Source organism: Phyllobates terribilis, unplaced genomic scaffold (assembly GCF_046119375.1).
Source record: "Phyllobates terribilis strain yellow unplaced genomic scaffold, ASM4611937v1 Scaffold_47__1_contigs__length_9908305, whole genome shotgun sequence".
Lineage (NCBI taxonomy): Eukaryota > Metazoa > Chordata > Amphibia > Anura > Dendrobatidae > Phyllobates > Phyllobates terribilis.
This window is the reverse complement of record NW_027362807.1, coordinates 3,384,772-3,398,021: the sequence shown is the minus strand read 5'-3', so window position 1 is coordinate 3,398,021 and position 13,250 is coordinate 3,384,772. Positions and strand designations below refer to the sequence as shown.

At 41.6% G+C, this 13,250-nt stretch overlaps 1 protein-coding gene across 1 annotated transcript in view; it reads left to right on the top strand.

The window, feature by feature from the left end:
* The first annotated feature begins 2,942 nt into the window (after nucleotides 1–2,942).
* The window catches only part of LOC141191535 (uncharacterized), a 43,511-nt gene continuing 33,203 nt past the window's right edge, over nucleotides 2,943–13,250 (top strand). Inside the window, exons 1-5 of the mRNA XM_073661428.1 lie at nucleotides 2,943–3,009; nucleotides 6,154–6,229; nucleotides 12,467–12,616; nucleotides 12,746–12,925; nucleotides 13,009–13,132. Of these exons, the coding sequence (XP_073517529.1) occupies nucleotides 12,539–12,616; nucleotides 12,746–12,925; nucleotides 13,009–13,132 (382 nt within the window). The 5' untranslated portion in view covers nucleotides 2,943–3,009; nucleotides 6,154–6,229; nucleotides 12,467–12,538. The remainder of the gene's footprint in view (nucleotides 3,010–6,153; nucleotides 6,230–12,466; nucleotides 12,617–12,745; nucleotides 12,926–13,008; nucleotides 13,133–13,250) is intronic.

The window sequence follows — 13,250 nt, the reverse complement described above, 5'->3', positions numbered from 1 at the left end:
ACTGGATACGTAAGAACCTATAATTGTTTCCTTTCTCTCTTCTATCCTGAGTCTTCTTTTTATGTGCTATGAAATATTTTCTTCATTTTTGTAACCACTTTTGAATGAACATTAAATAAGCTTTTGTTTTATCCACACAATTCAAGATTGTTTTCCTCTCTATTCTCACCGTACCCTTACCTAAAGTAAGGAAGTGTTAGTTTTTCTAACACCAACCAACAACCTTTTCACACTGCTCTGGCTTCAAGAGTGGTATTACGCGGCCCCCTAGAAATTGGGACAGGAAGGTAGTTCGACATGATGTGGGTGCCTGTTGTGCTCCCTCAGAAGGCACAGTTTCATGTTGCCCACGGCATCGGCGTGCATGTCCACTTCCCCCTCCCTTGCCACTCGCCTTGCCCATTTAAATGGCGTTTAATATTTGTCACGTTGCCAAAAATGTCTGTATTATTACCGCAGTAATATAGGATCACGTCTGATGACTATGGTTTTACGCAGTGACCTGGGAGTCAGAAATGCTTCCAGAGGTCTTCCCCATGCTGTACCCATATCTTTTCAGCACTGTATGCATGTGTCTGATGATGTGTCACACACCACATGGCCAGATAAGGTTGTAAAATGTTAAAATGACATTTCCCAGTGAATGCATTTGTCTTGGTTGAAAGCAATGCAAAAGTGCAAAAACGTGTCAAAAACGCTACATGTTAACATAGCCCAAGGTGTGGAGGAGTATTTTTGTTTTTGCTTATTTATTTTGCCTTATATACAAGTCATTACCCTGGAAAGGATGTTCCTTAACATATTTCCCAGGAAAATCAATTTTGGTTTCGTTTTTGTATGTTTTATTGTGAGTTCGTAAAAGTGGTGTAATACCTTTGACAACGATGTTGACAGCAGTGACCTGGGAGTCAGAAATTCTTCCAGGGGTCTTCCCCATGCTGTTCCCAAGTCATTTGAGCACTGTTCCCATCGATTTGGGCAATTTTTAGGCCCCCTGCAGACCACCGGAGGGAGCTGCCTGAAAAATGCTTTAGTTTCCCATAGACTTACATTGGGCTCATTGCTCGGGTCCAGCATAAAAGCAACGAGCATCCAAGCATTTTAGTGCTTGCTCATCACTATTGTTTCACTTTAAATCCAGATTAGTGGCCTGCAGAGCTGAAATCACAAAGATTCACTGTCCAAATATTTCTGGATCTAACTGTATTCATATATTTACACTATACGGACAAATATTGCATCTCTTGCCCCCACCCCCCAAAACAAATCCCAAAATGTTCTCCTGCCCCTTTTCCTAACTCCCAATCCCAAAATAGACAAGGACATTTGGCGTTGCCAATCCTCCCTCTTTTGTAGACTTCTGGAGCTAAAGCATCTTCAGCCTCGGCTCTCGACTTCTCCTACAAATAACATGGTGGGAAAACAAACCACTTTCTATAATCAGTTATTTTTTTATTACATTTTTTTAAAGGGAAATTACAATAAAATGTCCCCAATCCCTTTTTCCCTTCTCCCAATCCATAATGCTGGGGTAAGATTATCTCTACAGAGACCCCTGTACAGGAATATTAGGGCTCCAGCGACATCACATCTATTATACAGAGAATAGCGCCATCTCCATAGCTCTGTACACAAGGACATAGAGATCAGACAAGGTCCTCATATTCAGGCAGCTTCTATTCTACTCCAACCCTCTTTATAAGGACAAGATCAGAGTCTCGTTATACCGAGCAGAGAAGCTCCAGGGACAAAGACCCCGTCTGCTCCTAACACGCCTGGGGTCCGGAGTATCCAGCCACGGGGCCCGGATTCTCTCATTTGTGGCCCCAGCGTTTCTTGTAGAATAAATCCCTTTCTCATCCCGTCCTGTAGTAATGACTTTGTTATCAGGTTTTGTAGGAGGGTTCGTCTGACTCCATCTTATGTTATCAATATCTGTGCGAGAAACGAGAGACGTCCGAGCGCAGTTTTACTGAGTGTCCAGTGTCAGATAAAGAGCCGCGGTGTCTGCAACCGAACCTGGGGGGTATACAGCTGTATACAGCGTACACACAGGGCTCCATATATACACTGCTCTGCACGCCTCGCACACGCGTGGCTCCGCACGCCTTGTACACACGCGGCTCCGCTCCGTACACCTCGTACACACGCGGCTCCGCTCCGTACACCTCGTACACACGCGGCTCCGCTCCGTACACCTCGTACACACGCGGCTCCGCTCCGTACACCTCGTACACACGCGGCTCCGCTCCGTACACCTCGTACACACGTGGCTCCGCTCCGTACACCTCGTACACACGCGGCTCCGCTCCGTACACCTCGTACACACGCGGCTCTGCTCCGTACACCTCGTACACACGCGGCTCTGCTCCATACACCTCGTACACACGCGGCTCTGCTCCATACACCTCGTACACACGCGGCTCCGCTCCGTACACCTCGTACACACGCGGCTCCGCTCCGTACACCTCGTACACTCGCGGCTCCGCTCCGTACACCTCGTACACACGCGCTCCGCTCCGTACACCTCGTACACACGCGGCTCCGCTCCGTACACACACGGCTCCGCTCCGCTCCGTACGCCTCGTACACGCGCGGCTCCGCTCCGTACACCTCGTACACAGGCGGCTCTGCTCCATACACCTCGTACACACGCGGCTCCGCTCCGTACACACACGGCTCCGCTCCGCTCCGTACACCTCGTACACGCGCGGCTCCGCTCCGTACACCTCGTACACACGCGGCTCTGCTCCGTACATCTCGCACACATGCGGCTCTGCTCCGTACGCCTCGTACACACGCGGCTCTGCTACATCCACACTGTAAACCCCTCCTGACCCCACACATAAACTTCAGCTCATCCAGCACCATGACAACCAGCACAGCAGAGTCCTGCATCCACTGAGGCCCCTGATCATGTGACCCCTGACTCCTCCCCTCCTGTGACCTCATCACAGCTCCTGTGCGCACAGAGCAGCCATATATGTGGTGGCGGCTCTGCAGGTGGAGGTATGTGGAGACCCCATTACTGGGCGCAGGGGGCATTAACCCCTTCAGCACCGAGACTCTTTTGGGGTCTTGTGTTGCCCCTTTATAAGAATCATAAGGCTTTTGTTCTGTTTCCTGTAATAGATACATACGACCCAACTATGGAGACAGGAAGGGAGGAAACGTATTGTCCTCATAGTACAGGACCCCTTTACTGACCCCACAGTGTAATGCCCCCATTATGCCCCTTATGCAGGATGTATGATGACCCCACACAGTGTAATGCCCCCATTATGCCCCTTATGCAGGATGTATGATGCCCCCCACAGTGTAATGCCCCCATTATGCCCCTTATGCAGGATGTATGATGCCCCCACACAGTGTAATGCCCCCATTATGCCCCTTATGCAGGATGTATGATGCCCCCACACAGTGTAATGCCCCCATTATGCCCCTTATGCAGGATGTATGATGCCCCCACACAGTGTAATGTCCCCATTATGCCCCTTATGCAGGATGTATGATGCCCCCATTATGCCCCTTATGCAGGATGTATGATGCCCCCACACAGTGTAATGCCCCCATTATGCCCCTTATGCAGGATGTATGATGCCCCCCCACAGTGTAATGCCCCCATTATGCCCCTTATGCAGGATGTATGATGCCCCCACACAGTGTAATGCCCCCATTATGCCCCTTATGCAGGATGTATGATGCCCCCACACAGTGTAATGCCCCCATTATGCCCCTTATGCAGTATGTATGATGCCCCCACACAGTGTAATGCCCCCATTATACCCCTTATGCAGGATGTATGATGCCCCCACACAGTGTAATGCCCCCATTATGCCCCTTATGCAGTATGTATGATGCCCCCACACAGTGTAATGCCCCCATTATGCCCCTTATGCAGGATGTATGATGCCCCATACAGTGTAATGCCCCCATTATGCCCCTTATGCAGGATGTATGATGCCCCCACACAGTGTAATGCCCCCATTATGCCCCTTATGCAGGATGTATGATGCCCCCACACAGTGTAATGCCCCCATTATGCCCCTTATGCCGGATGTATGATGCCCCCACACAGTATAATGCCCCCATTATGCCCCTTATGCAGAATGTATGATGCCCCCACACAGTGTAATGCCCCCATTATGCCCCTTATGCAGGATGTATGATGCCCCCACACAGTGTAATGCCCCCATTATGCCCCTTATGCAGGATGTATGATGCCCCCACACAGTGTAATGCCCCCATTATGCCCCTTATGCAGTATGTATAATGCCCCCATTATGCTCCTTATGTAGTACCTCTTGAAGCTCATCAAGAGAATGCCAAGAGTGTGCAAAGCAGTCATCAAAGCAAAAGGTGGCTACTTTGAAGAACCTAGAATATAAGACATATTTTCAGTTGTTTCACACTTTTTTGTTAAGTATATAATTCCACATGTGGTAATTCATAGTTTTGATGCCTTCAGTGTGAATGTACAATTTTCATAGTCATGAAAATACAGAAAAATCTTTAAATGAGAAGGTGTGTCCAAACTTTTGGTCTGTAATATATATATATATATATATATATATTATTATGATAATTTTTTGCCCTTTTGAGGTTGGGGGCCCAAGTACAGCTATTCCTGTAGGACCTGTGATTTCTATCTACGTTGCTGTGTATAGGATAATAGCGTATAATAAAGTTGTTATGGATGTGATTTAACTAAAATTGTGCAGTTAGCTCATTAACAACATTATGACAGCTGACACCCTGCAGTATCGGCCCCAGACGTTTTTGCGACCGATGAACCCCTTAAATACCGCTGTTAATCGCGACAGCACTATTTAAGTTGTTACAAGGGGGTCACAAGACCCCCTTTGTAACCACCGGACCCCCGCAATGAGAATTGCTGGTCCCGATGCTTACTATGGTACCCTGACTTCACGTGATGACCCCAGGGTACAGTGGTCTGTGAGATCTAGCTATAAGCTGACTATTCTCATACACTGCAGTACACGAGTACTGCAGTTTATGAGACCAGTGATAAAAAAAATTAAATTATACATGTCCCACAGTGAAATTAAGTATGTAAAAGACACAAAAAACCGCACACATCACGAAAAGCCGTTTCACCATTTAAAACGCAGCGATTGTGATGCAACAAAAATAAACAACAACAAAAAAAAAAGTACACACAGTTGGTATCACTGGATCCGGAATGACCCTCTCTATAAAACTGGCATGTTATTTATTCTGTTTCGCGGACACCGTAAAAAAAATAAAAATAAATGCACACCAAAACATCGCTTATTCATCATACTGATTAGTGATCAAAAAGTTGTGTTAGAAAAAAAATGGTAAAAATGAAACCACCAAACCGCAAAAAACAAGCCCTAATATAGCTAATAGCCCTAATATAGCTCATTCGGCAAAAAAAAATAAAAAAGTTTCAACTCTCAGAAAATGGCAATGCTAAAACAAATTCATTTTTGTAAAATATTATTTTTAGTCTGTAAAAATAGCAAAGCACAAAAATTATAAATCTGGTATTGCTGTAATCGCACCGACCCGATGAACAAATCGGTCTGATCACTTTTACTGCGCAGCGAATGGCGCAAAAAATATAGAAAAAATTACTGTATTGCTGGTTTTTGTTCATTTTATGTCTGAAAAATCTGCATAAAAAGCGATCAAAAAATATATGCAAAATGGTACCAAAAAAATCTGTCACTCGACCTGCAAACAATAATCGATCTTACAGCTCTGTTTGCCAAAAAATAAAAAAGTTACTTGTGTTTTAGTCTAATGTGTTTGGAGGCATTAAAAGGTAACTTATTGGACGCTGCCTCTGGCCCGGCCTAATAGACTTTTGTACATTGCAGGCCCAGACACCATTATTAGGCATTTAAGTATCGGAATAACTAGGCAGCCACATAATATCGAGTACTTGGGGAGGAGGGGCATTGACCGAACTCTGTCAAACCTTCTTAGATGCCATGTTTGCATTTGACAGCAGTAAGTGGTTAAACTGCCAGGGTGGGTGTAGCAGCCGTACCTGTGCCATCCCTGCAGGGTACATCTGTTCTGGTGCTCAAAAGACTTAATTTCTTTTAAAACAAATGTTTAACTTGTTAAAAAGTAACAAAATGTGTCTTGTGCTTTTTGCAGGTTTTTTTTTTCTTATTACAAGAATTGTTGGTGCCAATTTTCTTTTGAAACATTTTAATATCTGAGAAAAAAAAAGGTCAGTAAAGTCCGCTCAGTCTCAGCCTCGCTCAGATCCAGCCAGAGCAGCCTGGTTCATGAATAATAAAATAGGAGGAATGACCCATCGTATCAGGCTTTGAACTTGAATTAAACATAGCTTTTATTGAGCCATTAAAAAAATGCTGCTACCACCATAATAAGTCTTAGTGCACACAAGGATCACAGCTGTCTCGACCTACATTTCGACGTGCAGTCTTAATCATGGTCTGTCTGAACTGTGGACTAGTGAGCATATAAAGGTAGGTTGTAATTAAAGATAATAGTTATCATGTGCTCACTAGTCTCTGAGGTCAGTATGATTACCATAGACAAAAGGGAAATAAAAAGGTTAGTGACACATATATTATTATCCTCTAAAATGAATATCATTGACATGTAGAAAAAATAAAAATATTTGTGATACAAATATAGAATAAATATAGAAACTAGCGATATACCATGTCCAAGGTGTAAAGAAAACTGTCATTAATATTGTAGTATTAGATCCTGCCTGAGATTTAAAAATCTCAAGAATTAATAATCTGCTGGGATTTTACAACTCTGGAAATGTATGTGAAAAAGGAGATGATACCAAGGGGATTAAGGCTAAAATAAGTGGCCACAGCCCTGTATGATGAGACATTTCACACAGAGTGGAACTGCAGCCTTAGCGATTGTTCATTGAAGTTGATGGGTTAATCCTGAAATATGAGGAGCTGGAACTTTTTATTTCTGTTTTAGTTTTTGTATCCAATTCTCATTGGACAAATTTGTGCACAACAAGGATTTCACTAGCCATAATGACAAACTGAAAGCTAATTTAGCGAAGATAGAAGATTTTATTATGAACATTTAAAAAAACGAAATTCAAACATGATAGTGAGGATTACTCACAGAACAAAGTGTATGATTGGGATAAAGCTCCATTTTCTATTCTAAAAAAACGTCCCTACTAACGTACAACAAAACCTGCCAAAGTAAGTTTGAAGGGTATGGCTGTTTCTACAGATTTTTCTTCTACCTTTCCTACATCAAATCAGATGAACATTCAGATTCCTCAGTAAGCTCGGCAAGTGAAAATCAGCAATTTATGACCAGCAGAAGTATCCAGCAAAATACATCTACTAGCATGCCAAAAAACGGAGGAAAGGGGGGCCGCAAACACAAGCGGAAACACATATACCACCCGGAACAGAAACCACCGCTATTAGAGCTACCGATTTGGAATTTGTCCAATTTTGTGTTATCAGAGGAACAATTATCACTTTTAAGTTTTCCCCCTACCAACGAGTTTGCTGTATTAGAACAATTTTGAATGTTAATAGACTGGCGTGGACCCTTACTGTGAAATGTCATTTTGATAGCTCTGATATTGATGTTGAAAATATTACTGATGTTGCAACAGTTAATTCTGATATTACTCCTAACAAATCTTTTTCAGAACAAAAGGTGTTATTACAATTGAAATCATTGGAGAGGGAATCTATGAAGTCTGATTCCTCTCTGAATAGTCTGTTTCATAGGGGAAATCCATCCTTTAATCCACTTCAATCACGTCCCATGGTTTTAGACCAGTTCAGGATCTTATTGAAAAGGATTTGGTTTCTCTAAACAAATGAAATCACTCATAAAGGAAATAAAAATAACAATCTAACTAGAAAAGAAAAAATTGCCCTGAGGGAAATCAAAACTAATATGGATTTGACAGCAGACAAGCAGACAAGTGGGGCACAATAGTGGTATTACATTCGATTTAGCTCAAGCTCAATTTGATTAATTTAAGAAACAAGAAATACTGATGTGTATTTGGAACTAATCAGAGACCTCACCAATGATTTCAATATGGAATTATATATATTGCTACAAGAAGGTTTGAGTACAGGAGCCTTGGATAAAAAAAAACTTGCGGAACAGCTCTATGTGGAACAACCTTTCATACCTATATATCATTAATTTCCTAAGGACCACAAAAACATATTTCCACCACCACTCAGACCAATAGTAGCGGGCTTAGGTTCTATGGGAGAGAGACTGGGTGTGTGGATAGATTTCTATCTTCAACCACTAGTGCAAGAAATTCCCAGCTACATTAGGGACTCTAAATTTGTGGCTACTGTATTTGAAGATTTTTCTATAGCAAGAGAATTATCACTGGCTATTATGCGATGTTATACACACGTGGTCAAAATTGTTGGTACCCCTCGTTTAATGAAAGAAAAACTCACAATGTCACAGAAATAACTTGAATTTGACAAAAGTAATGATAAATTAAAAACCCATGAAAATGAACAAATGAAAATCAGACATTACTTTTCAACCCTGCTTCCACAGATTTTTGAAAAAAAAATAAACTCATGAAATAGGCCTGGACAGAAAATATGGTACCCCTGAAAATAATGTGACAAAAGGGACATGTTAAATCAAGTTGTGTCCACTAATTAGCATCACAGGTGTCTACAATCTTGTAATCAGTCAGTGGGCCTGTATATAGGGCTACAGATACTCACTGTGCTGTTTGGTGACATGGTGTGTACCACACTCAACATGGACTAGAGGAAGCAAAGGAAAAAGTAGTCTCAGGAGATTAGAAAGAGAAAATTATAGACAAGCATGTTAAAGGTAAAGGTTATAAGACCATCTCCAAGCAGCTTGATGTTTCTGTGACTACAGTTGCACATATTATTCAGAAATTTAAGATCCATGGGACTGTAGCCAACCTCCCTGGACGTGGCCGCAGGAGGAAAATTGATGACAAATCAAAGAGACGGATAATACGAATGGTAACAAAAGAGCCCAGGATAACTTCTAAAGAGATTAAAGGTGAACTTCAATCTCAAGGAACATCAGTGTCAGATCGCACCATCCGTCGTTGTTTGATCCAAAGTGGACTTCATGGGAGACAACCAAGGAGAACACCATTGTTGGAAAAAAAATCATAAAAAATCCAGACTGGAATTTGCCAAACTACATGTTGACAAGCCACAACGCTTCTAGGAGAATGTCCTATGGACAGATGAGACAAAAATGGAAGTTTTTGGCAAGGCACATCAGCTCTATGTTGACAGACGGAAAAATGAAGCATATCAAGAAAAGAACACTGTCCCTACTGTGAAACATGGTTGAGGCTCTGTTATGTTCTAGGGCTCCTTTGCTGCATCTGGCACAGGGTGTCTTGAATCTGTGCAGGGTACAATGAAATTTCAAGACTATCAAGGGATTTTAGAGAGAAATGTGCTGCCCAGTGTCAAAAAGCTTGGTCTCAGTCGCAGGTCATGGGTCTTGCAACAAGATAATGACCCAAAACACACAGCTAAAAACACCCAAGAATGGCTAAGAGGAAACATTGGACTATTCTGAAGTGGCCTTCTATGAGCCCTGACCTAAATCCTGTTGAGCATCTTTGTAAAGAGCTGAAAAATGCCGTCTGGGAAAGGCAACCTTCAAACGCGAGACAACTGGAGCAGTTTGCTCATGAGAAGTCGGCCAGAATACCTGTCGAGAGGTGCAGGAGTCTCATTTACAGTTACAGAAATTGTTTGATTGCAGTGATTGCCTCAAAAGGTTGTTCAACAAAATATTAAGTTAAGAGTACCATCATTTCTGTCCAGGCCTATTTTATGAGTTTTCATTTTTTTAAAAATTCTGTGGAAGCTGAAAAGCAATGTCTGACTTTCATTTGTTCATTTTCAAAGGTTTTTAATTTATTACTTTTGTCAGATTCAAGTTATTTCTGTGACCATTGTGGGGTTTTCTTTCATTAAACGAGGGGTACCAACAATTTTGATCACATGTGTAGGTCTATATCCATCCATACCACAGAGTGTAGCATTAACTAGCCTGAACTATCACTTGGATACCTATAGCACATATACAGTAGAAATAAAATAATTCATTATCATGTCGAATTTCTTCTAGATCATAATTATTTCTGCTTTGACAATCATTTTTTTTTTTTTTTACGAAGAAGAGGAGTAAGTATGGTTAGCAAATTTTCACTGTCATTGGATTAATGTCCAAATGGGAGGAGCAAGACATTTACAATGAGAGCAATATTTACAGCCCAAAAATCACATGGTACGGTCGATTTATCGACGACCTCCTCCTGATGTGGGGAGGCACACAGGAGGAGGCGTTGAAATTTGCAGATAATCTCAACAACAATGATTTCAATTTGAGATTCACACATTGTTTTGATTCTAGAGAAATGCATTTTTTGGATCTTAAATTGAACGGTGACAAATATCTCAATACAGTAAAAATAGCACCCTATAGAAAAGAGACTGCCAGTAACAGTATTCTGCAGGCCAATTCTTACCACCCGCTGCATATCACGCGCAATATTCCATATGGGGAATTAATTAGGGCGAAACAAAATTGTACTGATAATACTGCGTTTGATATGGAAGCCAGTGAAGTTTGTGACAGATTGGCAAAAAAATGTTATCTTGATTGGAATCTTATAAAATCATACAAAATGGCATCGAGCCTAGAACGTAAGGATCTTCCCAAAAATAAGGAGCGAAAAAAAGATTTGGGATGTGAAACTTCTCTACAACTTATAGTCCGCAGTATAACAAAGTGGTGTCCATTATAAAGAAATACATACAATGTTACACCAGGATCTGGGGCTTAATAATATTCTTACCAAGGATATTCGGTTTGTGGCTGTGGTACCACCCTGTCCCCCAGTCTTTTCCTGAGTGAAGAGCATAGGCATTCTGAATCTACTACCTGGTTAAACCTTAGTGGTTTTTTCAAATGCGGAGCGAGCCGCTGTAAAGCGTGTTCACACACAGTGACAAAGGATATGTTTACCTCACTGCATAATAATCGTATATACAAAATACATGACCTTATTAATTGCTGCACACTCTGGCTTATATACCTTGTTGAATGTATTACATGTAAGATCCAATACATTGGTTGTACTACCGGCCCTTTAAAACTACGGATTAGAGGACACATATCTGATGTGGTTAATCCTTTGGCCACAAATATTTCAGCAGCGTCAACACACTTCCGAACGTTCCATAAATGGGAAGTTTCAGCACTGAAATTTCAAGGCATAGAAAGAGTGTATAGACCTATCCGGGGGGGGAGACCATAGACGCAAACTGCTAAATAGGGAACCATATTGGATTTTTATGTTAGAAACCCGAGTACCCTTTGGATTGAATCTCAGGCAGGATCTAATGCTACAATATTAATGACAGTTTTGTTTACACCTTGGACATGGTATATCGCTAGTTTTTATATTCATTCTATATTTGAATCACAAATATTTTTGTTTTTTCTACATGTCAATGATATTAATTTTAGAGGGTAATAATAATGTGTCACTAACCTTTTTATTTCCCTTTTGTCTATGGTAATCATACTGACCTCAGAGACTAGTGAGCACATAACTATTATCTTTAATTACAACCTACCTTTATATGCTCACTAGTCCACAGTTCAGACAGACCATGATTAAGACTGCACGTCGAAACGCATAGGTCGAGACAGCTGTGATCCTTGTGTGCACTAAGACTTATTATGGTGGTAGCAGCATTTTTTAATGGCTCAATAAAAGCTATGTTTTATTTAAGTTTATAGCCTGATACACTGGATCATTCCTCTTATTTTCTGATTTTAATATCTGCTTTTTTTATGGAGTTTTTCTTGTAATATAGGAAAGCCTAAGGCCAGAAATAAACCCCATAAACACTGTACATGGAAACTTTGGTATCAAATAACTCCTGTCTTTGTGGTCTTACAAACAATCTTTTATAAATGCCTCAAACTTCTGAGTGTGAATCAGACCTGAGATCTAACGTGATAGAAAATGAAAGTCCGGTGAAGACGGGAAACATTCATATAGACGGCCTGTGGAGATGTAGTCAGTAACGGACTCTGGCCAAATACGTTTATAGAGCCATAGTTATTTCTCATGTCACGTGTAATGAATATCTCCTGCAGTATTGCTAATGCCGATTCCAGTGTCGGTAAATGAGACGAGAATTAGCAATAAGGAAGATGAGTCTATGAGAAAGGTATTCACTTGCTGACTCGAAGGAAGGAACTGCTTGTTGTCTGTGGCCTAAAACATATAGATTTTATTACTACAGTAGATGTAAAGAAGAAAGCTAAATACTGTAAAACTTAAATCTCCTCAAATGTTTCCCTTATTATCTCCTGTAATTGTATTATTACACAGGATTTTTATGACTTTACATCTGCTCAACTTCTCATTCAGGTCTCTACAATATCGGATCCTCTTAGTGAAGATCTTCTATATAAGAGAATTTTCCTTAATTACGCATCAAAGATGGATATGGACACAGACAAGATGGCGGAGATGATATTCCACCTCACCCTAGAGATCCTCTTCCGGCTTACTGGAGAGGTGAGAGATTCTGATGACGTCACATTACATCATTCTTATCTATGGGAATAACAGATGGACAGAACTGGAGAGGTGAGGACTCTGGAAATGTCTGTAGTGAGATTTATTAATGTGTCTCTCCATAATCAGGATTACACAGTAGTAAAGAAGACCTCTAGTGAGCGCTGTCAGGACCCTGTGTCTGAGGGATGGGGAAGACCCCTGAGCCCAATCATGGAGCTTCCACCTCACCCCCTGATACATGAGGACATCAATGACCAGAAGATCCTAGAACTCACCTACAAGATGATTGAGCTGCTGACTGGAGAGGTGACACTGCTGGGAATGCTGGGACATTTTATAGTAAAGCTATGAAGGGATCAGGGGGATGACTGTATCATTGTATGTGTCAGGTTCCTAGAAGATGTCAGGATGTCGCTGTCTATTTCTCCATGGAGGAGTGGGAGTATTTAGAAGGACACAAAGATCTGTACAAGGACATCATGATGGCGGTTCCCCAGCCCCTCACATCACCAGGTAATAGACAGGACTGAATACACACGGCCTATAATTATCTGTATGTAAAGAATGAATTCAGTCCCTGTATGCGTTTCCTCCAGATCTATCCAGTAAGAAGACAACACCAGAGAGATGT